The sequence below is a fragment of the Nelumbo lutea genome, chromosome 5 (assembly GCF_056320005.1).
Source record: "Nelumbo lutea isolate HS-2025 chromosome 5, American lotus-T2T, whole genome shotgun sequence".
In the NCBI taxonomy this organism is placed as follows: Eukaryota; Viridiplantae; Streptophyta; class Magnoliopsida; order Proteales; family Nelumbonaceae; genus Nelumbo; species Nelumbo lutea.
The window spans coordinates 28,639,363-28,667,247 of NC_142688.1; the positions used below are offsets into that span (position 1 = coordinate 28,639,363).

Genomic DNA, 27,885 nt, shown 5'->3' on the forward strand with positions numbered 1-27,885 from the left:
GACATAGTCATTAGAATTTCATTCGTTCGGACATTTTAGTTAGATACTGTATTTTATGTAAATATTCCTTACTTGTCTGAAGAAAAGGGAATTGTTGATTACTTAATACAAGAGGATTCTTTTTGTATTTCAGAATTTTTTATGTACATCTATGAAAGTTTCAATCAAAAAATTTCAGAATTATTTAAATATTATAATGGAATTATATACTAACTTTAAGTATTTATTCAAAACAAAAAAATAATTATAATAGATTTAATAATATTCATATTATTAATAATTCTATATTTTTACCAAATTCATCATGAAATTATGTAGTAACAATATAAATTATAATTTTATGAATTATTCAATTTAAATGTTATTAAAATAATAAAAATTAACATTAAAAAATAAAACATTATTTAAATATTTCAATAACTAAAATAATATTAAAATAATTAAAATTCAAATAATGAAAAAAGTTAAATATTTTACATATTATTTAAATATTTAAATGACTAAATTTTAAATAGTTAAAATAAAAATTATGTAATAAATTAAAAAAGAAAATTAATCATAATAAATTTCATAATATTCATATTAATAATAATTTAATATTTTACAAAATTAATGACGAATTATGTAATAATAGTACTAATTATAATTTTATGAATTATTAAATTCAATAAATAATTAATATTTTGAAATTTTAAATAACAATATTATTTAAATATCTAAATAATATTGTAAATAACTAATTTCACTTATATCAATTAATAATTATAGAAAATAATTTTTAAAAATATAATATTTATTAAAAATAATTTTACAATAACAGTGTATATTCATTATATATTTATGTATATATATATATATATACTAAAATTATATTTATTTTAACTTAGGTCGAGAGTTTATCACCCAAAACCGATTGGTCATTAGTGAAAACCTACATTTTGGGTCTATTTTAAGTTTGCTTTATTTGTTCAAAAGATTTAAATCCGTTGTTTAGGAGCAAATAAGGACATAATTTCTCTTGCTTTATTTGTCACGAAATTAGAATCAAAAATCTGCTAAGCACAGAAACTTCATTTAAAAAATATAGAAACAATATGCATACAAATAATTGAGTGCGCTCATCTCTCGGCTAGATACGAGTCCAAACCTAAAAAAAATAATAAAAACAAGCTACTTAAAAAAAAAAAAAAAAAAAAAAAAGCTACAAAAACTGGCAGTCCCGCATTCCACAGTAAACCCCCCAGATGGGATTAAAACAAAATTGAAGAAAAAACAAAAGTAAAATTGGACTAATAAACTAATAATCTTATCAATCCGACACCTCTTCAGCAAAAGTTTTTTTGTAGCTCAGCCTTCAAAGTCGTATTGCTAATCTCTCCATCCTCAGTTTACAGCAACGCCTTCATTATCGTTGGTTTTACTAGCACTGCACACAAGACTACTACTGTGAGAATTTAAATAAGGTTCGAAGCCCAAAGCAAATGATACAGATAGATTGCTAGACTACAAGCATCAGGATTCAGGAATGAAAGCCGGTCCGAGCAACCACTACCCCAGCATCCCGACTCCCTTCCCTCTCCCTTTTTGTTGCAAAACAGAATTTGGATCAGATGTCTGTGGCACATGGGGCTATAGGGCACCCACAACTGTTTCATACTTACCCGTGTTCTTTAATGTTTACTCACATATATAATATCAGTATGGCCATATTACAAGCTTATTTGAAGCATTATAATATATGCACGGTAAGATTTAGTCATATAATGCAGACTCAAATTCTTACAATAGACACATATAGGTGGGATATCTGTCAATTTACAAGGAAATAAAACAATACAGTAGTTTGAAAAATTATTAACTTTCTACCGGCTTATAAAGACTACCTGGAAAAAAGATGGAATAATGAATCGAGGCTGCTAAAGGGATAGCGGGTTCATATCAACTACCATATTTGTGTAAATCGTGATATAAATACAAGTAAAAAAGATAATAACAGCCTAACCTGCAGCAAGACATGGTTTGGTTTAATTCCTCCAAAATGACATCAAAGTTTTTGGTTTAATTCCTCCAAAATGACATCAAAGTTGTGTTACCACATAGAGGTTAACATGCACAAAACAGAGGAACAAAGTAACTGAAACATCTCTTGATTCCTTTTCAAGCTAGTAGTATTATCAGTTAATTGATTATTGATTTTATCCTGCTTTTTCCTTGCAGCAACAGCATTGCTTTAACATGCAGTCTAGCTGAAGGAGATGAGTGAGACAAAAATAGAGTGCACACATATTAAGGACGGAAGAATGTATCTTGTCTCTGTGTGTGTGAGAGAGAGAGAGAGAGAGAGAGTATATGAAGGATACAATCAAAAAGCATAAAGGATATATAAATGAGAGATCATGAGAGAACTTTGGGAGTCAACCAAATAGAGTGGAGTTCAACCTTTTACATAAGAGGGTCAAGACAGGTTTTGTAACCAAGTCTGAGCTTACCTAACAATTAACATTCACGGATTATACCAAATTAGTAAGCTGCACCCAGACTCCTGTCATCAGCATTTACAGTAGATTTTGGAGACATGTCTGCTAGAGCTGCAAATGGGTCAAATCTAATTTAATCCATTTATGTTCAAATTTCAATTGGATCTTATCCATTGGATTTATGTCAGATTGAATGAAAATTTGAATTACAATTGGATATCAAATAGTATAAAATAAATTAAACTAAAATTAATCAAAATATTATGAAGAATTAATAAAGTGAACTAAAAATGGCTTCTTTTTTGCTATTAACTAAAAATGGCTTTGATACTATATTTTATGAACAAAATTAATTGAAAATTACTTAAATAAAACTTGAACATATGAAAATTTAGTAAAGGCACAAAATTCAAATCAACTTTACTAATACATACAACATAGATTTTAAGTATATATGAGCATATATTTTTAAATTAAATCAAATCTGATTATATTGAATGTTATAGGGGTGGATCCACATGTTGAGAGAACTTGACCAAGAATTTGTTTTACAGATGTTCAGTTAACAGTGACTTGATCAAGATTAACGTGATTCTTTTTTATAGTAACAAAATCAAGTGAATCTATGCAAGAGAGGCTGACCAAAAAGCAGTAAAATAATATACAATCTGTTCACCATATTCCCAATATATCACAGGGCTATCACTGTAATCTTGACTTTAAATATACAAATTTGTTAATTCGGCTACTAATTTGTGATTCTTTATCGCAGACTAAAGAAAATGAAATGATACAATATACATTCAGGCTTCCATCACTTAAAAATAAATGAATAAAATAATAACTGCTAGCCATATGAGGAGTCTGACATCAGTTTTGCTATTTAACTAAATCAATTAACTAAGATAGGTATTCATTAACCAAGGCAACAAACAGCTTTCAAACATATGACCCTACTATTTAGCTGAACAAATTTAACACTACCATGAAATAATTCATTGCAACAATGACTTGAATGAAGTCTAGTAATAAAAAACTTAGAACACAAGAATTAGGATTGCATGGATATCAGAAGCTACCTATGAGATTACTGAGTAATATTTGCATAACCAAACTTAAGCAATTCAGAAAATCAAAATATCAAACTGATAATGTACAACTCATGTGAGCCTTATCCCAACCATCTGGGATATGACCATCTAATATGTAATTTGAAAAAAGTCAGAGCTACCCTACTAGTCCGGCACATAGTTACCAAAAAGCCTGCTCTTCTAATGCATATGATGAGTAAGAAGCTGCTTATTGTTGATCACAGACAACCTCAATGAAAAACCTGACGATACCAGCGGATATACTGTACAGCTACAGCTAGAACAACATTCTAATAAAGGACCTCTTTTCCACAAATCATTATTACAGATACAATTGAGAATAGCTATTTAACTCCAATAGCAGCTCAGGGAATGCAGACCCTAATTAAAGCTTCTCTGTATTCATATATCTTAGTTACACTAGACAGGTGCCAATAGAAAGAAATCTATCAAAGAGAGACACAGCATACAGTCAAAAACGAAACAATGACCTCCAGGTGACAGGACACATATTAGCAACGAACAGATGCTTATAAACTTCGAGACAAGACATCTAGAGATTCAGATTCCCAATGACAATTAGTTGTTTAATAATCATTGCGGAAACCCAAAGATGTAAAATCGAACATAAATTTCCTTGATGCACATGTGCAATCAAAATAAGTAACTAATAGGTACTGAAGAATTAGTTAGTTCATGTTACTCAGAAAGAGAACAATCATGAATTGATAGAACGGTTTAGACAAGGGCAGACCTCGGGGTAGGAACATCAACTGAATCCGTCTTCCTCCAGCTTCTCTCCGTCCGGTCTTCAGGTAGACTAGTCCTTCCGTCCCCCGTTCCGAAATTCTTCTTTCCAAACGACGGGCCATCACTATGAGCAGGACCTCCATTACTAACCTCCTTGATTTTCATCGACTCGAGCTGCTCGTCAATCTTCTTCCAATCCTGACCTTTTTCCGCCAAAACTTCCTCCCTTGGTCGGGCCTCTCCAAACGGGTTCAAACCCTTGCTTTTGGTCGTAGTCACGGACCCAGGCTGTTGCTGATCGCCGTTGCTCAATGGCAAAGTTCGTGGCTGCAAAACAAGTCTCGGCCTTCCACTTCCATTGCCCTCTTCCCTCTTCTTCCCCCAAGAATCCGAATCTGCACCGCTACCGAAGGACGACTCCTTCTGAAACATCTCAAAACCTCCCCTTCTATCCCTATGGTTCTCAAATCCACCTCCTGACCCCACTCTTCGTCCTTCGGATGGAACGAAGGTCTTGTTCGTCACCCAACTGCCCGATTCGTCAGCCCTAGATTGCGAATCGAAGAAACCACTCCTCTCTCTGCGCTCAAACGGAGGCGGAGCAGCCACAGATTTCTTTGCGGCACCCCAATCGTCAATCTCATCAGCACGGGAAGGAGCAGGTTCCCTGTGAAAACTTCCGTTCCTGCGGGGTTCATCGGAAACCCTAGAAGAGCCCCACCTAGGGTTCGAAGCATCATCGCCGTTAGAATACCTACTACCACGGCCGTTTTCATGCATGCCGCCGGAACCATAAGAACGGAATCCACGGGAGGAAGCACGCTCAAGTTCCTCGGCAGTGCGCTCGCGAGGGCCGGTGGGGAGCATGAGAAGCTCATCGGTGGTGAGACCCTTGGCTAGGTTGGACTGAGCGGCTTTGGCGGAACCATATGTGACAGAGTTGCCGGTGTTGAATTCGGCAAGGGAGAAAGTCTGGCCCTTCTTCTTCTTGGATTTGGTGGCAGCAGCTACGGAGAGAGAAGGAAAATCTGAGGTGAGAGGTTGTTGGTGGGTGGGATTGGAGTTGGAGGCGTAGTCGATATGACCATCACTCTTTTCACTAGCGTCGTCCTTCTGCTGCTGCTGAAGAAGCTCCATAGCTTCGTGTTCTTCCGAGTCGAGGGCCCATGCCCCAGGCTTCGCCCATGCAGATACAGTGGTCGCCATTCTCTCTTCTCTCCCGCTAGCCCTCGCTCTCTGCTCTACCTCTGTTGTTTGGTTGATAAAACTCTTGGTATGGAAAGCCTCCATTTTATTTATTATTACTCTAGGCTGGGCCGCTGGGGATGCTGTGCTGTGCTGTGCTGTATTACAACTGGGACTAGGGATTTAGGATTTGGCAAGTAGGCCTTGTGATGCCAACGCGTGTTCACACTTCAGAGATGGACGGCTTCTGATTAAAAAATAAATTAAAGTAAACTCCCCGTGTTTTCTTCTTTCCATAAATCCTAATTCCGAATCTGGGTAAAACCGGATTTCCCGTTTGCGTTAGCACGTGCATCCCGCCCTCGGTTTTTCTCGGGTTCGTTCTTCGCAACAAATTCAAGGAACTTCACTCACGCAGCCCCCCATTCCCTTTCCATTATGTGCCAACAGTTGTCCCCATAATCGTGTGTATGCAAATGGAAAGGGTTAATGCGGTCGTTAAGTGCGGTTCATTTATCCAGACCCGGAGCCTCATATCATAATGCGCGTCTTCGGGGTTTCATCACTCATCAGGAGTTTTATACCTGATTCCTTATAGCTCTCGTATATAGATCCGAAACGGGCCCGTTTATGAATTGGTTCATGTGAGTGAGATGGGATAAGAGGACAATATATATAGCGTGTAAAGAAAGCATCCTGAAGAAGGATTGAACTTGGGAGTGATTGTTTGTTGGTAGATATCATCATGCATGATTCATGCAATGGAAGAGAGAGATAGACCTCTTATGCGTAAACTGTAAATTGTATGTGTATTTATATTGCCGTGCAAGCGAGGATAAAGTAAAGCCGAGGATGAGGTCAGGTAGCAGACTCGCAGAGCTGCTTCTGATTCTAACACGACCGATCCAACACCAAGCACTGAGAATCCGAAGATATAAATCATAAATGGAGATTTACTTAGTTCAACTTATAACTACCGTTCAGACAACCGAATCAGGCACAGATCCCTCTGATCGATTGGTCAGCGGGTATGATCGAACCGGTCAAGGTCCTGGATTACGGTTCAACCAATTTAACCGGCCAGTCCGATTCGATTTTCTAAACACTGCCTGTAACCACGTTCACAAACGTAAGAGAGGAAGAACAATGGAGATTTATGGTTATAATCAATATTTTAAAAACCGATGTGGAAATAGAAATGCTTTTATTTCCGAGTCAATGGTTCAATCGTCTGGGCTAGATGGGTAATGATGGTTCTGTTAAACCCATTATTCTAACCGTTAGATTGGTATATTAAAGTTCGCAGAAGAGAGACGTGGCAGAAAAACAAAAGGGAAGAAAAAAAAAAATAAAGGAGGGGGCAAGAAGGGCAAGAAAATAAAAAGGAAAAAAGAATGGGTACATGTTTCCATTTGAGTTGATTCCCTCAGAAGATTTCCACAATCTCTTCACCTTCTTCAATGCTGACAGATAAGAATTTCTCTAGAAGGGATTTTTCCAATCTTCAACCTATTAATGGAGGGGGTTACGAGTAAGGTGTCATTTGGTAATTCCTTTTTGGAAGATATTTGGAAGATTTGACAACCAAAAGACATGTTAGCTTTTGCATAAAGATTTTGGCAACTCACAAACCATTTGGTGGAGATGCATCTTTTTGAGATTGTGTCTTTCACAACAAGGCATTTGGCAAGTCTTTTTAGGAAAATCTTCAAACAGTGAAAGACCAATAAACTTTCACAGATAGATCTTCAAAGACCATTTGGTTACAATATTTTTCAAAGATTTTTTCCAAAGCTAGAAAGACCCAAAGACCATGACAAACACACTTGTGGATCCCTTTTACATACATGTGAAATGTTATGCATAGGACCTAGTAACACATTCAAACATATAAATAGTACTTGCAAGTTCCACTCATATTTACTTTTGCTAAATATTAAAATGGACCCAACTCATGTATTTCCGTTGAAGTAAATTAGATTTATATGAAAACTACAAGCAATCCTAACCCATTTAAACTAAAAACGTTAAGGATTGGATCTGAAATTTCAAGTTGCAGGTAAGAGTCTATTTAAAACTTCGAATTTCTCTAAAAGCTACAATCAATAGATAAACAAATCATTTTTCTTAATATCCATGCAACAAATCATTACAGCCAATTGGATTTAAATATAAAACTAAAACTAATCCCAACCCACTTAAACCAAAAGCACTAAGGATTGAATCTAAAATTTCAAGCTGCAAGTAAAAATTAGACAACTATACCCACTTAAGCACACATGTATTCAATTGAAAACCCCACTTATAGTTAACTAAAACCAAATAAAATGGTTATTCAATTGGAAGACGGTCAAGTACAGATCATTGCTGAATATGGATCACAACCATTACATAAAATCAACACTGTCCAAGAGCTCCCACGGGAAGGTGGCTATCGTCATTGTGTCCACACAGTACCGGTTTCAATGTTGCCAAGAGGTTTGACTTGGAAGAGGTTAAGTACAATTTCGCAACACAAGCTGAAGGTAAATCTGAAGGTTTAGGAGAAATGCTAGGTCGTTGTAGGTGATCATGCTCTATTTTAGATATGGAAACTTTCTGTGAAAATCACCTCCAGAATGACCAAGAAAGGTGAACTGTAATTACTGGGACATGTTCTTGAGCTCATTAGATGATGTGCAGGTCTCGAAAGCACTTGAGAGTATGTTCTGTTTCTTTTGATTGAATGGCTCCAACAACACTTCTCTTATTCATCTCTCGAGCATATTAGGTCATCCTTTGTTGTATAATTTCTTACATTCTGAAAATTCCAACACATATGGATTTATGTCAAATACAACAGATGTATTCTAAATGGAGAAACAACCACTACAGAGATAAACTTAAAGTTGACAAACAAGAAAATAGGGCCTCGAACCTAACTACTCAAAGGATATATACATATACTGTATATCCTTGACAATCCTTTATAGTCTATTTTCTGTATATCCTTCATATTTGTTATCATTTACACATAAGTTGAAGCAAAGATAAGGTACGCAAAAGAGCCTTAGGTTGATGAAATTGAACAAATCAAACAAGTCTCACATTACACTCATGTGGGAATCATTTCAATTAAATACTTTTATGTGGCTGAACGTTCTGCCAATTTGGTGTGAATCCAGATAAGCTACAACCAAGGTACCTAGGTACCTCCCTGCCATTTGTGATCTTAATAACTGAGCTAAACCTTATTACAGGGTACCTCCCTGCAATTTTTCCTTTTAATAGGTTAGAATAGCAATATAGTGATGAGAACATTTTACCACCCACCTAGCTAGGTACCAACCTTGTCAACAACATATACTTTTTATGTGAGAATGATATTATTTAAATTATAAAATTTAAATGGATCTAACAACTATTAATAGTGGGAGTTAATTATGAATAAGTAGAGTCAATAGGAGGAAACATAAAATATAGTTCTAATTCAATGAATCCTTATGCAAATGGCCTGCTTGAGGCACATATTGTCAATCTATTACTAGATTGTCTTTATGGAAGCCCACCAATAGCTTGTTTGTTCTTGAATTCAAGTTCCTTTCTAAAAACATTCCCGTTTTAATTTTAGAGAGTTTCCTGTCTAGAGATGATGACGACACCATGACAAAACATATGCAACTCAATCAGATGCAGTCATACAAAAACAAATGTTCCTGTTGTTTCAACAATTTGGATGGCTTTCAATTTTATGCAAAAATTACCACGACATGCTGATTAAAAAAAAAAAGAAAAATACAATTACCATGAATGTGAATTCACAGCCCATCATTCCAATTTGTTCTGGCTTTCAACGTTTTAGCAATTGACCCCTCTTCCATTCACTTTAGTGAAAGAAAGTCAACAAATGAGCTAGCAATTCACTCACTAGAGAAGTGATCAAGTCCTATTTTTGTTGTCCAGCTTTGTCTTTTGTTGAGGAAACCCAAAGGCTTTAATTATTCACAAGATCATTTACTCTGTACCACCAATTCAGGATTGGTGGTTAGATCCACATAACACAGACACAGAGAAGAAGAGGCGAGGTGAAAACTCTAATTTGTTGGGTTATTCGAATAATAACTATTTCATATATCAAAATAAGAAAAAGAAATGGCATACCTGGTGAAAGGAATAATCAAGTGGCTGCTTGATTTCAAATGCAGTCTACAAAATGAACAATGGAATCATAAAATAAAACATGAAAATAACAAATTCTAAAAAATCTAAGAACTACAAGTTTTGTAGTTGGATTATTCTAGGTAACTAGTGACAACTCTAATTTCTGACCTTGGACTGTACACACAGTGATTAGATCTTGTAAAATGAAAAGATATTCTCGAGCGCTTGATGACTTTGGCGACTAGAAACCTAGAAACTTTAATGAACAGGAAAATGCATGAAGAATGCTAAAGTGAGAAGCCTAAAACAATAGTGATCAATCTAAAAAATAGAGGTAAGAATAGAGATTCAGATCAAAGAAGAAAGAAAAAAAAAAAGGTAGGAAGAAAGAAGAGGAAGGAGTGCTCCATACCTGGTGTGGATATTCGTTCGTTTACGAGGCCTATCCGCTTTGAGCAGGATGTGAGAGTGAAAATGAAGGTTTTTCGAATGACCCCTATCGAGATCCCATAAGCTCGAAAAGACCAAAAGCTTCAAATGAAGCTTCCGGACTTTGGACAATTTTGAGCTTTATTGAGCTTTTCGACGGGATATCTTTTTAGCTTTTTGCCTTTTGTTTGCCAAACGCAAAAGCCCGCTATAGGTCTTATGAGCTTTGAAAAGCCTGAAAGATCCTTTAGAAAGACTAGTCAAAATTCCCCCTAAATCTTTTCCCAACTAAAAAACCAACAATTCATACGAAAAGATGCACCAAATGATTCATGCAATGGAAGAGAGAGATAGACCTCTTCTATTATGTATTCTTTATTTTTTAATCAAAAGAGAGTACAATAGAATAAGTAGCTTATAATTCAAACAAGTCAGACTAGAGAAGGTTGGAATTAGCTCAGTTGGTAAGGTTTCTGACTGGTTGTAGAATATTTTAGATCAATTCCCACCTTACTCAGAGCTACAAATAAATTGAATCTAATCGGGTATAGGTACATCCAAATTTGATATATTTATATTCGAATTTGAATCATATCATATTCATTGGAATCATATATCACATAGAGTTAATAAATTAAATTTAAAATTATCAAAATATCATATGTTATTAATAAAATAAATAAATAATAGCATGCATTAAACTTGAACCTATGCTAATTTAGTAAAAACTTAATATTCAAACTGAATCAACTTTATAAAGATACAATATAAATTTTAAGTATATATAAGACTATACATTTTTTTAAGGCAATGGCTAATTTTATTAAGAATGCTTAGAATCTCAAATACAATCCATGAGAGTACAATCAGCAATAGTAAACAAAAAAAGAAAAGACAAACCCAAAACAAAGTGCTGATAAAGAAATAATAAATCCTGAGCACTAGGAGAAATTCTTGTAAGCACTCTACAAACAGTAAAAAGATGAAAACGTTAAAAAAGGAGGACGGACTTTCAACAAAGTCAAAATTCATCAAGAAACTCTAAGAAATCGAGATACACAGAAAAAGATTGCCAAAGTCACCCCTTTCATGACAATCACAACTAAAAACTACCGACTTAAAAGATGAAAAGGAAAAAGCCAACCATTGTAAAACTATACATTTAAATCAAATCAAATCGGATTTTATCAAATAGATAGCATGGATCTATATTCAATCCAATCCATTATGCAACCCTACGAGGTTGGCGAGTGGTACCTGAATACCTGATAACCAATCAACCGGTATCATCATCCCAATTGACAAGTAACAACAATCACGGGGAAAACTTTGGCTGTTTGGAATGGGGACGAAGCCTAAATTTCCAAACAACCAAAATTTTCCATCAACTAGTATTCAGTCAAATTCACATGAGATTTGTCCTTTAAAAACGAAAAAATCACATGAGTTTGTGATTGATAAAAGTTTTTCAAATATGATTAGATTGTCTTTTAAATAATTGTATATATATTTTCCATGGGATCCGCTGCAAATACAAGTCTTCAACGCTGGCTAGGGTGATCACTACTTGTTGCAACAAATCCATATACTTGTGTTCGCAGTGAATCCCGATTCATTTCTTTGAAAACATTTCCTGCATCCAATGAAATGAGAACACGATGCTTGAAATAAAAAATCAGTTGATGTGATATTTTTTTATAATACACGAGACGGGAGTAATATGTCATAAAAAATTACAAAAACAAATATAAGCAAGCGACCGTGGGGGGTTGGAAGTGTCAAGAACCACATTACTAAATCCGCTGCCCGATTCGCTTCTCGATAAACATGCTGGTAGAAACAAATATGATCCAAGAGCATGCTCATCTGCATACATTCCTCGATAATAGTCTTCAGACTCGACTCCATGGTGGATCCACAACCTTGTTTAGGCAATCAATGATACATTTATTATCACCCTTAATAATAATTTTTGGGAAATTTTTCCTATAAATACCCTGTAGGCCGAGTGTTAATTTAATATCCAAACTAAAATGTGACAATCTAATAACTGGAATTCTTATTTGTACTTCTCCCTTTTTATTTTGCTATAATGTAGTACCTGCCCTTAATTCACCTTTAAGTATTTATAGGAAAAGACACAAATGCCGCCCTTAAGTTTCATCTAATATTCATTATCAAATGAATCCAAACCGAAAAGACAACCTTTTCAAACTCCAACGTTCCATCACCGCCACCACTTACTGCAACTACAGAAGTTGCTTCGGCGACTACAGTTGCTATCTTCTCTTCCTTCGCGAAGGAGCGCAGAGAAAGCGTCTGAGAAAGGCGGATGGGGGCATTATCTGCCCCTCCTGAGAAAGACGAACTCAGGAGCGCATGGAGAGCGTTTTAGACTTTGTTTACGCGCTTGTAGTGGCGGATGAGCCGAAGAACGTCGTCTTTGACCAAGGTTTCGGAGGCGTGGGAAGGTTTTAGATACAGGCGGCTTGTGATGGGGTTTTGGGTTTCAGGGTCTTCTCAATCTCCAGAGTAGTCGGTTAGTTCTTGGAAGATATAATGAAATCCATTTACAAAGGAACTGGCGAGCAAATGAGAGACGGTAGAAATTAAGAACGAAGTGAAGTGATGAAGGTTAAGGAGGGATGGGTGGTGTTTTTATAGCGGTTTTGTGACCACCATGGTCCATGGTGTGGAGTGGTCGGTGGATGATTTTTTATGGGTTCCAACTTCCAACTGGAAGTGGTTTTGCCTAGGGTGAAAGATTTGAGGAAGCTGGTTTTGTTTCTGAAGAATAAAGAAGCGGTTTGGATTTATTTTGCAAAGGAAAGACTTGAAAATGACGAAATTTAGTCACCAATCCACCATTAAAACGACAAGAAACTAGGCTGTTTGCGGAGGTGGAGAGATTAGAGAGGAGGAACGCAGAAACTTAGCAGCAATGGCTTGTTGTTCACAGCTGCTCGGAGCTTGGTCTGCCAGTATTACTAACCTGCGCCTCCAAAGAGTGGTTTATTCATCTTCCCTAAACCTTCATCCTTATCTGTGCCTAATCATCAGCATAGATGCAGAACTTCTCTCCAGGTTTCAACAATGGCAAAGAAGAGGAGCGAAGAAGCTTCAGTTCAGCAACAAGCAAACTCTAGAACAGAGAAGCCAATAGAAGAAGAGGAGGAAGTAGAGGAAGACTTTCCGTGGATTCAGGAGAAGGCCATGGACCTGGTGGATTCAAGAGAAACTTGGTTGCTGATCTAATTCAACCCAGAAAAGCATCCATGTTGGATGATGCCCAGGTTGCTGAAATTTTAAATGAAATCTCAAGACGGATTGTGCGAAAAAATGGTCCAGTAGTAATGGATATGTCAAGATACTCGGAAAAGGGTTTAAAACGAAAGCTTCCTGTTCAGGCCCATTTTGGGAAGATATTTTATCTATCTGAACTGTCAAAGAAATATTTGGTGTTACAGATGAAGATCTTGACACTCTTCGAATACATACTTTCTCCAGTGATGGGGATGTTGATTCAATTCAGAAGATGGCAGATAGTCCACAATCAGGGGAATCCAGTGACGATTCATCCAGTGCTTCACGAGATTGATAATGTAATTCTGGGAGTGTAGAAGCTGGGGGCAAATTGCAGTGTTGGGCTCAGTTTAGCATGGGGAGAATCAGAAGAGTAATTTGAGGGTTTAGTAGCCCCACAGAAAGATGGTCTTATACATTATGTAGCTCAGGAGATTTTGTTTTCCTATAAACAGTTCAGAAAAAGATAGTGTGAGAGAAGAAACTTTTGGCGAATTCCATTTTTTTTTTCATGGTAATACATTCTGTGAGCTTGAAATACTAAATCGATGGTCTCATCTTGCTTTTATATTAAAAAAAACACTGGCTTGGCCATGGTGGTGGCTAGCGGCGAGTCTTTGGATTTTGTTGAAAAAATGATGAAGGTGTATTTTATTTTAAAGGATAATTTTAACATTTTTAATTTTTAAATTACATGTAAGATTACATGATATACGTAACTGACGGTGGGTACTAGATTGTCACTTAAAATTAAGATACTAAATTGGCACTCAGCCAAGTACAGGATACCTATGCGAATTTTCTCTAACCTTTTTAAGTTCCTTGAAATTCAACGCAACATTATGAAATTCTCAACGCACCCAGGCTTCAGTAAGGTTGATTAAAACCTTGCCAATGCAAAAATATTTCACAGGTATCAAAATTAATTTTAACAGTTTCCTCTTTGGAGCATTTCCTTTTAATCGGCCTAATTTCAAATTCAGTCTCGCTACAAAAATTGCTGGATTTTATGACCATCAAGTAATCAGCCGCGTTCGCATCTCCGGATTGTCCTGCGACATGATATCAGGATATGCGAACTCCAAATTCCAATGAAGAATACTAAAAAGAGTCTCGATTGATATGGAACCCCGGCTTGGTCGTGTTATTGTTTAACCAACTTCCTTGATTACGAGAGAGAACACTACCATGTTATAAGAAGTTATGGCAAGAGATTTGGATATTTTCTTTGCTATTGAAGGGGATTGTTCCAATACCATTAGATGATGCTGGTAGTGGACAGGAGCCTTGGGAAATAACCCCCTATCTCAATGAAACTAGATATATCCTATTGGCCTTTTCTGTCCAAAGGAAGCGGATCTCTAAGGAATTAAACTTGGTTGCAGATGGACTCAATTTTTTTAGTACCCGTTGCATCCTCTCACGTAGACTACACATTGTGACTACCAATGAATGTATGGTTACATTTCTCAAAACAAAACAACTGATTATAATGTTTAATTCTCTTTCCCTCTGCCCAAAAATGAATACATCATGAATTAAATATGTACAAAAAAAGATGATTGTGCAGCATGATATGAAATTACAATGAAGATACCACCTGGGCGTTCACTGTTTCTCCTAGTGCTTTCATGATCGAGAACCATTAGGAATGGGAATCCAAACCACACTGGTCCCACCGCTGCAGATCATACACTATACCATGTCTCTGATGTTGAACATATGCATCTCCACACATTTATTCTCAGCCCCATTATAAGGAATTATGCATCCATATTGCAGGTCATTTTTCACGTACACAACTCAAGACTGACTACTCAAAATAGCCTGAACTCTGCAAGATGATGTAATGACTGTCGTCAATGTTCTTCATTGAATCACCGCAGACATGCCATGAGATAGTCCCTGTATTGAGTACAAAGATAAGGGGTTCAGGTTTAAGTATCCGAATATATGAGATAAATGTTGAAGAAAACAACTTTGTTTTGTCTATGGCACAAAGAGATGAAAACTGACCATTGGCCCTTAAACTACCTTGGTTCGCCATTGGGAGATAATCCTCAGAGAGATGAATTTTGGGTTCCGGTTGTGGAGAGGTTTGAAAAGAGACTTGCCAATTTGAAGAAAAACTATTTGTCTCTTGGAGGGAGAATCACCCTAATTAGGTCCACACTAGCTAACCTTCTTGTCTATTTTTTGTCAGTCTTTAAGATTCCGATTAGGGTGGCTAGCAGGTTGGAAAAACTTATGAGAGATTTTCTCTGGGAGATGGGGGAGGAGGACTATAGGGTTAGGTGGGAGGTGATGTGTAGGAGTAAGGAGGGAGGTTTGGGAATTGGGAACATAAGGACTACAAGAGTAAGAAAAGCTTTGGGTTAAGAGTGGGAAGTATTTATGGGGTGGCAGATAATGGATGGGATTCTGGGATTCTAGCAAGGACTACAAGAGCATCTCCCTAGAAAGCTATTCAAGCTACTTTGTTCATGGTCCCTCCCTAGATCAGGTATGACTTGCACTCAGGCAACCTAATAAAATTCTATGAACATTTTTGCGTTGAGGATTCCCCTTTGAAAGATCAATTTCCAACTACTTTTGCTATCTCTACCCTTAAAAATGAACCAGTTTCCTCCTTCCTTGTACCTTCTTTAACTCACCTTCTGGATTCGGTTGGAACCTGGATTTGAGAAGAGATATCAGGGACACAGAATTAGGTTGTATTTCAACCTTATTATCCATCCTTGAAGGGATTTTCCTAGAGACAACAAAGGAAGACAATAGAATTTGGACACTCACCCCCTCGGGTTCCTACACCTATGCCTCTTTCTTTAAGGCCCTAATACAACATTCTTCTGTTGGACTGTCCTTCCCTGTTAAAGAGGTGTGGTGTCAACTTATACCTCCGAAGGTAGGGAGTTTCTGTTGGGAAGCCTTTCTGGAAAGAGTTAATACAGGAGATTTACTTCAAAGAAAAAGACCCAATAGCTGTTTGTCTCCTCATTGGTGTGTCCTCTGTAAATTTGATGGTGAGTCTGGATACCATTTACTAATTTCCTATCAGTTTGCTAAAGCCATCAAATTTACCATACAACCATTCCCAACTCACTTTGATAGATTCCACCTATCAAAATTGTTAAATTCTTGATCTTTATTTTTAATTTACTAAAATTTCATCCTCTGACCTCTCATAGAGGAGGTAATAATTCTGAACATTTTTTTTTATTGGAAACGGTAACTTCATTAATATAACTTCCATTTGAAGCATGCACCGATCTCCCTGGTTATGTTGAGGATTTCCCTTATGGGCTGTCTATAAATCCAGGCTCCCAACTTACTAGACCGCAGCCACTCAATCGACAATTCAGAGTCTCCCTCTATCTCAACTTGGTGTAACCCCAACTGTTTTGCATATCTTACACCTTGAAGCAAGACCAGCATCACCTCCGCTCTCAATGAGTCCCCCACTCCTATTGGTCCTGAAAACAAAGCCACAATTCTGCCATTTTCATCTCTGAATACTCCTATACCTGAAAGGCCCGGGTTACCTCTTGAATTCCCATCAAAGTTCAATTTCACACTTTGTTGTGTTGGTGGGGATCACAATTCTCGCACAATAGGTTTCATGGAAGTTGTAGAAGCCACTACTTCCCAATTTCTGTAAATGTCTTTAGCTGAGAAGTCTTTAAACAAATCCAAAGTTTTCAACCAATGAATAGTCATAATAATTATCCTTTCTACAATTGCCTCCTTGGATTTCTCCACTCCTTTAAAGATTCTATTATTCCTTTCTTCCCAAACTGACCATAAGATAGCTGCTCTTAATAATAATTCTAAACATCCAAAGCAAAATGGGCTACTTTGGAGGGCAAGGTGGTAAATTTCCCCAATTATAGGCCAAGGTAAAGTTGAGTCATAATCTATAAACAAAACGTTAGTAGAGAAATACAAACATCTACAATCATATTGACTTTCTGATGGTTCATGCTACAGATCAATGGTGTTGCTTTTCATTGTTAAACATGCTTTTAATAATACGATAACCGAGCTTTGCTTTTATAGAAGTGGCACTGAGATATTTGATTATTTGTAATATCCAAGTAGTTCTGAATCTATTCATATTTCAGCAGTCTGTAAGGTTTTTGTAAAGATAAAAGTGCCTAGGATGGAGCCTTAAGATAGGACACAACACAACAGTAAAGAAATGACACATCCAAGGAATAAGACCCACTATCCTATTGCCCTCAATTGGTAATCATCTACCTCAAATTTTTTTTCTTGACCAAAAGACCTTAACCATCCAACCCATAAAGACTTCAATAGATAGTGCCCATAGTATCATAAGAAAGGCTGGAAGGTTATGATCAAGGTTCAAAATTTCGATATGTATCAGGCCGTATCGGCTGATACATATCGTATCAGTGGCTTCCCAATACGTCCCCACAGGGGTTGTTTCGAGGTCTGACCTGGTTCAGGGGGTAGACAGGCCTTAAACCATCCCCTCTGAACCAGTTTGAAAGAAAAACTAAAAAAATAAAATAAAAGGCAAGCCAAGATACAGGCCGATGACCGATGCGTATCGGCCTGTATCAAAATTTTGAACCTTAGTTATGATCATCTAATTTGATCAGATTTAATCTAGATATCCCCAGATAAAGCCCCTTGATGGATGCCCCATACTACATATGTACCTGATGCAGGGGTTGTTGCTTCGTGTTCTCTCGTAGTGTGAAGTATGATTGTTCCAGAAAGCACAGTAATGAATCCACATACTTCAGAAGCTATACTGCTCACATTCTGGCCCGACCAATCCTATTGCCATAGCATATATAAAAATAATTACAAGATCTAAATCAAATTGCTTAGGAAATAACAGAAAACCTTCTTTTGTAGATAAACCAAGCAACAAGTTACCTTAAACATTATTGCACTGGCAACGATCGTCAATGTTGTGAACATTACATAGTAAATTGGAGAAACAATGGTTGTATTGAAGGTATCCAATGCCTAAACAGGGATTATGAAAAAGCATTAGAGAGTTTTTTCTCAAGATGATATACATGACTCACAATTCTTCTGAAATAGTAAAGCTAAATTGGAGGGGGAGGGGGGGGAGGAGACATGAAAAAATTGAGTGGTCAAGATGTCAAAGGAAAGGAAGAACTAGTTATGCCAACAAATGACTAGGCCAAGCACAAAACAGATAAAACACATGATGATACTGCTTTGCAAGATGATAGCTCAATACATAGCATGGACGTGTGCACACAAGTAACCAATAGAGGAAGGTGGTTTAACTCCAAGGCATTGATATTTCTATGAGTGTCCCAACTCCCAATAAACCCAGATACAGGTTTGGTTCTTGAACCTTCAAACTGGGCATCACGGATTTTAGCTATTCTAACTATGTCCCATCTTTAGGATGAACATTTAGGCTATGTTTGGTTTGAAGGAAAGTGCAGGGAAAGGAAAGGAAAGATAGGGAAACCTTTACAAACCTTGTATAGGTTTCCCTGTCTTTCCCTTCCTTTCCCTACCCTTTCGTTCAAACCAAACATAGCCTTAGGGTATCCAGAAAGACAAGGGGCTGACCAAGAGCTTTGCATGGAATGGCCCTTGTAAACTGACTGACCATTTTTTATGAGAATCCAAATAATTATTACAAGTTGTTAATCCCTAGAGAGTTTCAGACTCAAAATCAAGTAGAATAGGAAAAAAATCTCTATTGAGATCAAGCACAGACATTCAAAATCCTGATCCATAACATATCTATTTATCCAACTGGTTCTATTTAAGGATCATGGCCTTTTTTTTTTCATTTTATTGAAGGATCATCAACTAAATAACTGGATGCAACCCTGAGCATGTAGTGCCCTATGTTTGTTAACATTACAAGTAACCAGTGGATGCTTTGGATGTTTTAATCACCACTAGATTGGATTTAATGCAATGGCAGTGGTTTCTTTTTAAGTTACTAGGATTTTATCCAATGCCAAAGAGTAGGCCTACATCCAACCTACCCCTCCCAATATCCCAGAGATACACAATGATTGGGAATTGGCCCTTTCGGGGTTACAGAAAGAGCTAGGTTGGCTATGGGAAAGTCAGCAAGTCTCAGTTTTGGTTTAGTGTAGGAGTCATTTTTGTTATGAAAAGTCAAAAGCCAAAATGGATGGCATTTTTGGAGGTTGGTGAGGATGGACTATTTGTGACTTTGGAGAGGGTACACAGGTTACAGTTTTGGGATACTTGAGCTTTTGTGGGTGATTTCTATTTCTAACCAGTTTCAAAGAATGATTCCTCTCTCCAATGGACATTTGCACAACTGACAAAACCAAAGGACATAAAATATTGTTTAACCTATGCTTCTTCATATACACCATATTCAACAAATGCAAGTCAGATACAAACTAATTAGGCTGCTGAATAAAATAGCTTAAAAGCAATAATTTTACATCATCCTTCCCTCGGCTATAAGGTCCCTTACAAGTGAAATTTTGTGATCTCAAAATCTGCCCTACAAGCAAAAACAGTTGAAATAACTGCATTTTCCAGACCTTCCAGCTACTACCACTTAAGAGATACTAGATGAAACACATGTTTAAACCACAAAAAGAAAAATGTTTCTGGGAAAGAAAAAATTGGCCATCTGAAGCCTGCAAATATATGCTTAAGTTCATGATAGGAGATAGATATCTAGTAAGTCCAAAGATTTGTGTAATCTTAAATATTAAACAATACTGTTTCAATAAGAATGAAATACCAACCATTTCTATTTATTAAAATGGAAAATAAATACCAAACTGGAATATGAATATGATATTAAAATAAATACCAAACCACTTTCTTTCCCCTTATCTTTTCTTCCCTTCCCTTTCCTTTTCTCTTTTTTTTCTTCTCTTTCTTTTCCTTTCCCTTTCCTTTTTTTTATTTTTTCTTTATTTCTTCTGCCCTTTTTATATTAGATGTGCATTAGGCGTACACCTCTAGCACGCCTCATGAAAAAAGCACAAGAGGCATACCTCTTGCACCTGAGGCGTACGCCTCAGAGGTGTCAGTGCCTCTGGTATATGCCTCAGGGCGTTTTGGGAGCGCCTTGCTTGGAGGCGCACCTCCAGGCGTACGCCTCCCATGCCTTTTAAGAACACTGGTGCACAATATTCTTCCTAAGTTCCTCAGTCATATCAGGTATGATGTGTGTGATGGCAACTCCATCCTCCTTTGGGAGGACATTTGGGTTGGACATCCCCTTGAAAACCCTTTTCCCCTCCTTTTTCTTTGTTTATCAATACAAAAATGTTGTTTCCAAATTTTGCTCCTCTTTGGAAACCCCTTGGGCTCCTACTTGGGATTTTGGGTTCTGTAGAGGCTTAAGGAATGAAGAGATTGGGTGCTTAGTCAATTTACTTTGCCTTCTTGAGAAAGTTTGTTTGAACCTGACAAAAGAATCTGGACACCTCATTCGAAAGGATTCTTTTCTTGTGCTTCTTTCTTCAAACACCTTTGATGTTCTAACCCTTAGCAGGTCTTGCCTGTTAAGGAAGTTTGGTGCAGACCTATTCCCCCCAAGATTTTGGCTTTTTGCTGGGAAGTGTACTATGGGAAAGTAAATACCTTGGACAATCTACAAAAGAGAAGACATTCTCTTTGTATTTCCCCCAACTGGTGCATCCTTAACAGATCTCAAAGCAAGGATTGTTATCATTTGCTAATTTCTTGTTCCTTTATTGCAGAGTTATGGGATTGGCTTCTCTCTTTGTTTGCAAGCAGTTGAAACTTGCCAACAGATTTAAGATTGCTTTTTGATCCCCTACTTTTGTTTGGCAACAGAAAAGGGGTATAATCATGTGGAGGTGTGCAATAGCTGCATTGGTATGGACAATTTGGGAAGAAAGGAATGCTAGAACTTTTTTGGAGAGGGAAAGGAACCTTCAAGAGATTAAGGACTGTGTCTTGGCTAGGGTGATTCATTGGCTGAAATCTTTGGACTTGTTCCACCAATTCTCCTTTAATGACATTTGGAGGAATTGGGCAGCAGTAGTAAGTTGTTCCACTTCCAAGACTAAAGTGAGAACAAGCTGGTCATCACCTCCTACAAGTTTCTTGAAGCTGAATTTTTATGGAAGCAGTCTAGGAAACCCAGGGCCTTCTGGGTTAGGTGGGGTATTGAGGAATGAAGTCGGGAGTGTGATACTTATCTTCTCACGTCCTTTAGGAGTGGGAGACTGTACTAGAGCAGAAATGCTTGCTGCCCTGCAAGGTGTACAGTTTGCAGCTCAATTAGGGGTGGAACAACTAAGGCTCAGTTCGGAAGGAGTACAAATACAAATATGTAGAGTGCAAAACCTTGTATTTTGTATTATTTTGCATGTATTTTTACAGTACATATTTGTATTTGTACTCTTTCCAAACTAAGCCCAATAGCTGAAGCCTTGAAGGTGACTCGAAGGTTGTAATAAGCTGGTTGCAGGACCCAGAGTCAGTAGTTTGGTGCTTTGGGAATGAAATTAAAAAGTTTAAGATGCTGACAAGAAACATGGACCTAAGAATACAATGGGTGGGGAGATCAGTAAATGCCATGGCAGACTGTCTAGCCAAGCAAGGGGCAGCTGGGAAAGTTCTGCATTGAACACTACTGTAACTTATTGCTTTTGTTTTCTTCTGTAGTGGAGAGATCGCAGCTCGGGCCTCTCCAAGGACTGCTTGTATGTGCTAATATTTCCAAATTAATAAAAGATTCATTTATTTATCAAAAAAAGATATTAAGAATAGTGGAACCAAAACATATGCTTGCTAACCAAAGATTGCATCTTAGTGAACAATGACTGAAAACATCAATGAAAGAAAGAAGTCAAACTTGTTTGCTTCATCTTATAAATAACAGACAACATGAACCAACAAGTGAATATGGATACACTATACGAACCTTGTTCAGGTAATTCAATTGTGTGGTGACACAGATAACAGCAGCCATAATAAAAAACCATGTCTGAGGGTAAGCTATCTGACTAATTCCCTCCAGTGTAAGCTTTATTGCAATTCCAATAGCTTTTATGCTTACAACCTGCATATCATGCAAGAAGCCTTGTAGAATCAAGCATTTAATAGACCATTAAAGAACATAAGTTACCATCTGTAAAGCTGTAGGAGCTAGAGGAAACATGAAGTACCGTCAAAGAACCCATTAATGAACAGATACCCAAGTAAACCAAGATATTTGTCTGCCCACAGCGAGGTGCAAAGTGCAACACCAGAGCTAATACCACTGATAAGGTAGCTGCTGCATAAAACAGAAATTCTGAAGACAGGAACACGGAAAGAAAACAATTAGCAGCTTCAATGAAGCAACCATTTTATAATAAATGTGGTTTAAAGCACTTAAGAACAATACCAGGCTGGGTTGCCAGAGTCCAAATTTCTTGTACAGAGTTTGGAGAATGCTCTTGGGGTGCATGGATTACAATCACCACCGAACCAACAACGCAGGAGACACATCCAAGCACTCCCATTTTCTGCATTCGCTCCTTCAGTGTGAAGTGTGCCAAGACAGCACTAGAATTGAGTAAACATGTTAGCTTGGAAAAGAAATGCATTGAAGAAATCTTCATCAAAATTATCACACAAAACATAAAGCTTACAGACTTTTGTGTCAATACCTAACAATTATACTCAATGCACCAAGTGGAGTCACTAGAACCGCTGGAGCAAAAACATAAGCCACAAAATTTGCAACTTCTCCAGCAATCACTGTTTGTCAAGAAAGTTCAGACATGGATCAAAAACCCATGCTGACCATGAAAAGAAAAAATAAAAATAAAAACTAAAGATTCGTATATGCAAATTTACTTGAAAACTTACTTGTCACCATCCCTGCCCACCAAAGTGGTTCTAAAAGGTATGTGTATCCTCCAACTCCTACAGTAATGAGAAATAATATCAAACTTCAGAACAAGAACACTTATTCAGTAAGTGAAGCTATATAATAGACAAGCTAGTTCATTATAAGAATGTTTTACTATTCAAATAGAGAGCAGATTTTTTCTGACAAACTAAAATTTCATTAGAAGGAAAATAGGGAGTTAAAATCTGGTGAACATTTATATACAACACAGAAACATCAACAAAAATACACAACCAAAGCCTGCCCTTAATAATTATCCCCAACAATATCCAATTTCCAAAGTAGACCAAAAATTACACTCAAGTACCCCCTATATGCACATCTTAAAATTTAGGATAAAACAACAACCAGTCCACAATCAAGGGTGCAAGTTGGGTACACGATTTGAAAATTTTACACAGCAGACAGCACCAATCTCAGGCCCTCAGACCCAGGGCCATTCAAATTTTAACAAATGCTCAACCTAAGCCCACCCAAGTTGCACCCCTATCCACAATCAACAAAGAAATATCAGCCACCAATCTTCTATTGGATTGTCTCTTTCCTTTCAAATACACACCTTTTCCTGTCTTTCCAGATGCCATAAAAGACCTGAAAATTGAGGGGCGGAATTTATTTGACGTGTAACTAGAAAAGACAAAAGACCGGGAGAAAAAAGAAAATCCCACAAAGTCAATAATAACATAAGGTGTAAAGAGTTAACATAGTTTAGTATAATTGCTATAGTCACTGAGGATTACAGTGGCCTCCGCATGGCAGTCAGTGGCTTCTTGCTCAATTTAGTGCATTTGTAAGATCATCGCATCCTCATTGTTCATCACTAATTGCATATAGCTCTTGCTAACTGTTGATTGGATACACATTCTCACAACATAATATTTTTAATTAACTGAGACATAACATCTTAGAGGTCCTGTGAAGATAAAATCTGATGAAAATCTGATGACCTAAGAAAGTCTCACCAAGCAGAAAAAGAATCTGAGAAATAGGCAACAGAATAAAATTGTCACCATTAAATACTTCACGCAGATTAGAAACCTAAACGACTATAGCCAATATAATCTAATTCAAAATTCAAAATAAAACCTAGAACTAATTCTTCGGATCGGAAAAGAAGAAGATTAGCAAGCCATAAATAAACGAAGGATTTGGTTCGTACCTGCACGAATGCCAGAAGCACCAGCACGTTTGAGGCCTTTCTTCTTCAATATGAAGCTGGCGCCGATGAAAGCGCTTGAAAGGACTGCGAGAATGAGTCCTCTTGTATTGTCTGAGACGAACATACCTCTACTCTCTCTCTCTCTCCCCTGTGTACTTCAGCGCATAATGTATAGAACCTCCTTCCCGAAGAGGCGGAGATACAAACAAAGCTTCAATTCCCGCCAATAAAATTCGAAAATAGGACTGATTCCCTCCAAAACAGACGATCGAGATAGTCAGCGAGGGTGTTGCTGCAACGCGACGGATTTCTCTTATGTAATTTAACAGAGATTGGGAGAAACAGAGACGGAGATCTAAAATGCAACCAGTCAACAGTCGTTTGATTTGTCGGCTCTCGGAGTATTTGATGTCAGGTATCACGAGAGGCTTATTCCCCACCTCGCGAGACACGGAACAAAAATGGCACCATGAGATTTAAGTGTTGATACCCGAAATGCAACGCTTTTTGAGAGTTGAGAGGCGTTAGAAAAAGTTAAAACACCGACAGTAGTAGGCTGCGGTGATTCGAGTAGTTAGAAACAAGCTAACAGTCGTTTTGCTTTTGCCTTGCCTCGGTCCTTTATATACACGAAACGGCTTTGTCCGTTATTACGTTATCACTTATCAAAGTAGAACTTTTGTGAAAATGGACTAGATTTTTATCGGAACTTCGGAACTACCCCTTAATAAGTTTCAACTGTGAAAGATAAGATGGTTGGAGAGTAGTTGAAGGGCATAAGAGACATTGCAATCATCCATCGCAAGGACCAATAGGAGACATGGCTGGAGAGTAAAGAACTACACACATTTGACAAGCTGGATGACAACGAAGACGATAAAAGAAACAGCCAAACAGCGATCATCCACGCAAGGACCAATAATTGCGATGCATTCACTTAATGACCTCGTGCGCTAGTACGGAGAACTGTTTGTACTATTTTGATTTTGAGTTGGAATTAGCAAATTTCTCCGTTCCTACGGTCCTACCCCGAGGGGTCGGCAATGGAGATTGCCTAAACGGGGACGGGGTGGTGAAGAGGATTGATAGTCATATCTGACCGGGGACGGAGATGGGGAGTAAAATCGCTGCTCAGGCGTTAACTCCGATTATATATATTAAACTAGCGGAAAAGATATGGTATGGGAAGAGTTTTGACCAATTTTGATAAATAATACCTAATTAACTATGTTTATGATTTCAGTTGATTGGTCAGAAGTTTTTCAGATATCATATGTTTTCTGTATTTTAATAATTTTTTATAATATAAAAATAGTATCAATTAATTTTAGATAAATTAATTTTATAATCTTTAATAAGTAACAATAGTTTAATCTTCAATAATTATTAAAAATTTATTGCAAAAGTATATTTATAATATAAATATAATAAATAATTAATAAAATATGTTATACTAATCAATAAATAGTGTAATATCCAATAATAGTTTAATCTATAATAATTATTAATCAGTAAATTATAACAAAAATACATAATTACTGAAAATAAATTTATAACAAAAAATAAAATAAATCCAATAAGTACAATAAATAAAATTTCAAAAAGTTAAATGACCAATAGTTTAATCTCCAGCAATTGTTGAAAACGTATTGTTAAATAAAAAAAAAACAAAAATAGATTTATACATAATTATTGAAAATAAATTTATCATAAAAATAATAAATACTTATTGAAAATATAATAAATATTAATTTTAAATCTATTATTAATAAATATTATTTTAAAAAAATATTTTTTGAAATTATTAATTGATATAAATGAAATAATGTTTTTATTAGAAGTACAATAACTATTGTAATTATTGTTCTATTTTTTAATATCCATTCAAAATATTTTCTGAAAGTTATTACATATTTTTGTTATTTGGGTGCTTCAATACCCCAAATTATTTAATATATTTTTCATTATTCCAATAATATTTAATTTTTTTAATTATTTATATTTTATATTGAATATCGCCGTGTCCAATTCAGAATCAAATGCAGAGCATAAAACGAAGTTCTAAATTTCAATTGTGACCTGACTTGTTCAGAAAAACTCATGTATGAAACCGATTCAAGCTACTCAATTAGCCAGGATATGACAATCTCACAGCTCGAATCAGAGATCTTCCCAAGAAATTCATATATAGATTTCTCATATCTCAGTCCTTTGCTTAGTATCGAATCTTCTAACGATTTTTTAGAACAAACGAACGAAAATTCACCCAAGTCCGATTGTTTCTTATTGTTCCTTCCGTTTACAGAACAATTCTCAAAGTTAAGCTCCCGTCCGGATGTAAATGAACCATGACACAGTTAATGGAGGAAATCTGTAAAGGCCAACAGATTATGGCAAGGGATATCCTTGTTCAAATAGTTTGAAGAGAATCTATAATCAAAGACTGAAAGGTATTTTCGACGATAAAGGGATAGTTTTGACATTTTAAAATGTAACAATATTACGTGATAGCGCATATTGACAGGTATTGACGGGAAGATGACAGTAAAGATAACATTTGTCAATTGTCAGAAATGTCCGGGTACTTTAAATAATTTCTAAACCATAGGGGGTGTTTAAGTATTTAACCCTAAATATTTTAAGGTTATTTTATAATTTCATTATAATATTTAAATAATTTTTTTAATTTTTTAATTCAAACTTTCTTTACATGGATATAAATGATAAAGTGGGTGATAGGATAAACATTAATTAGAGATACTTTAGGCTATATTTGATTTAAAGGAAATGGTAGAGAAAAGAAGGAAAAGGTAGAAAAACCTATACAAGATTTGTAAAGTTTTTTCAGCCTTTTCCTACTATTTCCTTCAAACCAAACACAGCCTTAGGAGAGAATAATAGGAGAGTGGAGGATAGAATATAGGGGAATTGGAGCGGGACTCTAATAAAGGAGATAATGATTCCATATAGTTTTCTTTTTTTTTTTTTTTCTAAGTGTCATATTGTCACGGGGGTGGTTCTATAGCGGAAGGACCCGTGCGACGTCCTGGCCAAGGCAGGCATGAACAAGCCTTTGTAACGCATAGAGGCTAAGAGTTACTCGATGGGATGGCTCCACCAAAGTCAGTAGCACTGGATCATGACCTCAAGTCCAATGGCCGGGGCACTCTCCTGGCTCAGACTGGTCCATGGGAGGCGCCGCTTACGTGCTAAAGGGGGAAAACCATAATAGAAGGCGACCGTGCGCCGATGAAGTGACTTGGCACCGATGTGATGGGTCTCCTGTAAGCCGATGATGATAGGCACCTGTGTGCCATGATGATAGGCAACCGCTTGGGACGGAACACACCCATGCGCCAAGGGCAACGGGGTAGCTCACTCAGCTTGGGCAGGGGACTGGCGTTGTGAAGGGACGTACTTGAGCCAAGCCCGCATGCCAAGCCTCCCTTGAGTATC

At 36.8% G+C, this 27,885-nt stretch overlaps 2 protein-coding genes and 1 long non-coding RNA gene across 6 annotated transcripts; all 3 read right to left on the reverse strand.

The window, feature by feature from the left end:
* Nucleotides 1-1,038: 1,038 nt before the first annotated feature.
* LOC148851301 (eukaryotic translation initiation factor 4B3-like) lies at nt 1,039-5,797 on the reverse strand. The gene is made up of 2 exons (XM_088947432.1): nt 4,323-5,797; nt 1,039-1,426 (listed from the first exon to the last, which is right to left on the reverse strand). Exons 1-2 carry the CDS (start codon nt 5,606-5,608, stop codon nt 1,384-1,386), a joined length of 1,329 nt encoding a protein of 442 aa, XP_088803558.1. The 5' UTR covers nt 5,609-5,797; the 3' UTR covers nt 1,039-1,383.
* Nucleotides 5,798-7,573: 1,776 nt separating this feature from the next.
* Nucleotides 7,574-10,191, reverse strand: LOC148851302 (uncharacterized). Its single transcript, XR_016099330.1, has 5 exons — nt 10,056-10,191; nt 9,812-9,899; nt 9,644-9,688; nt 9,288-9,501; nt 7,574-8,303 (listed from the first exon to the last, which is right to left on the reverse strand). It is a non-coding gene; the product is annotated as an uncharacterized LOC148851302 (long non-coding RNA).
* Nucleotides 10,192-14,814: 4,623 nt separating this feature from the next.
* LOC148851303 (putative magnesium transporter NIPA6) lies at nt 14,815-25,148 on the reverse strand. 4 transcript variants are annotated; one of them, XM_088945167.1, is made up of 11 exons: nt 24,430-24,528; nt 24,011-24,248; nt 23,830-23,861; nt 23,228-23,284; nt 23,026-23,116; nt 22,761-22,921; nt 22,540-22,667; nt 22,296-22,433; nt 18,284-18,376; nt 18,061-18,181; nt 14,815-15,280 (listed from the first exon to the last, which is right to left on the reverse strand). In XM_088945167.1, the coding sequence occupies exons 2-11, from the start codon at nt 24,022-24,024 to the stop codon at nt 15,189-15,191; spliced, it is 927 nt and encodes a 308-aa protein (XP_088801293.1). In that variant the 5' UTR covers nt 24,025-24,248; nt 24,430-24,528; the 3' UTR covers nt 14,815-15,188. The 4 variants fall into 4 exon arrangements, with proteins under 4 accessions (XP_088801293.1, XP_088801292.1, XP_088801294.1 ...); XM_088945166.1 differs by having other exon boundaries at nt 23,830-23,897; XM_088945168.1 differs by lacking the exon at nt 23,830-23,861.
* Nucleotides 25,149-27,885: the final 2,737 nt, after the last annotated feature.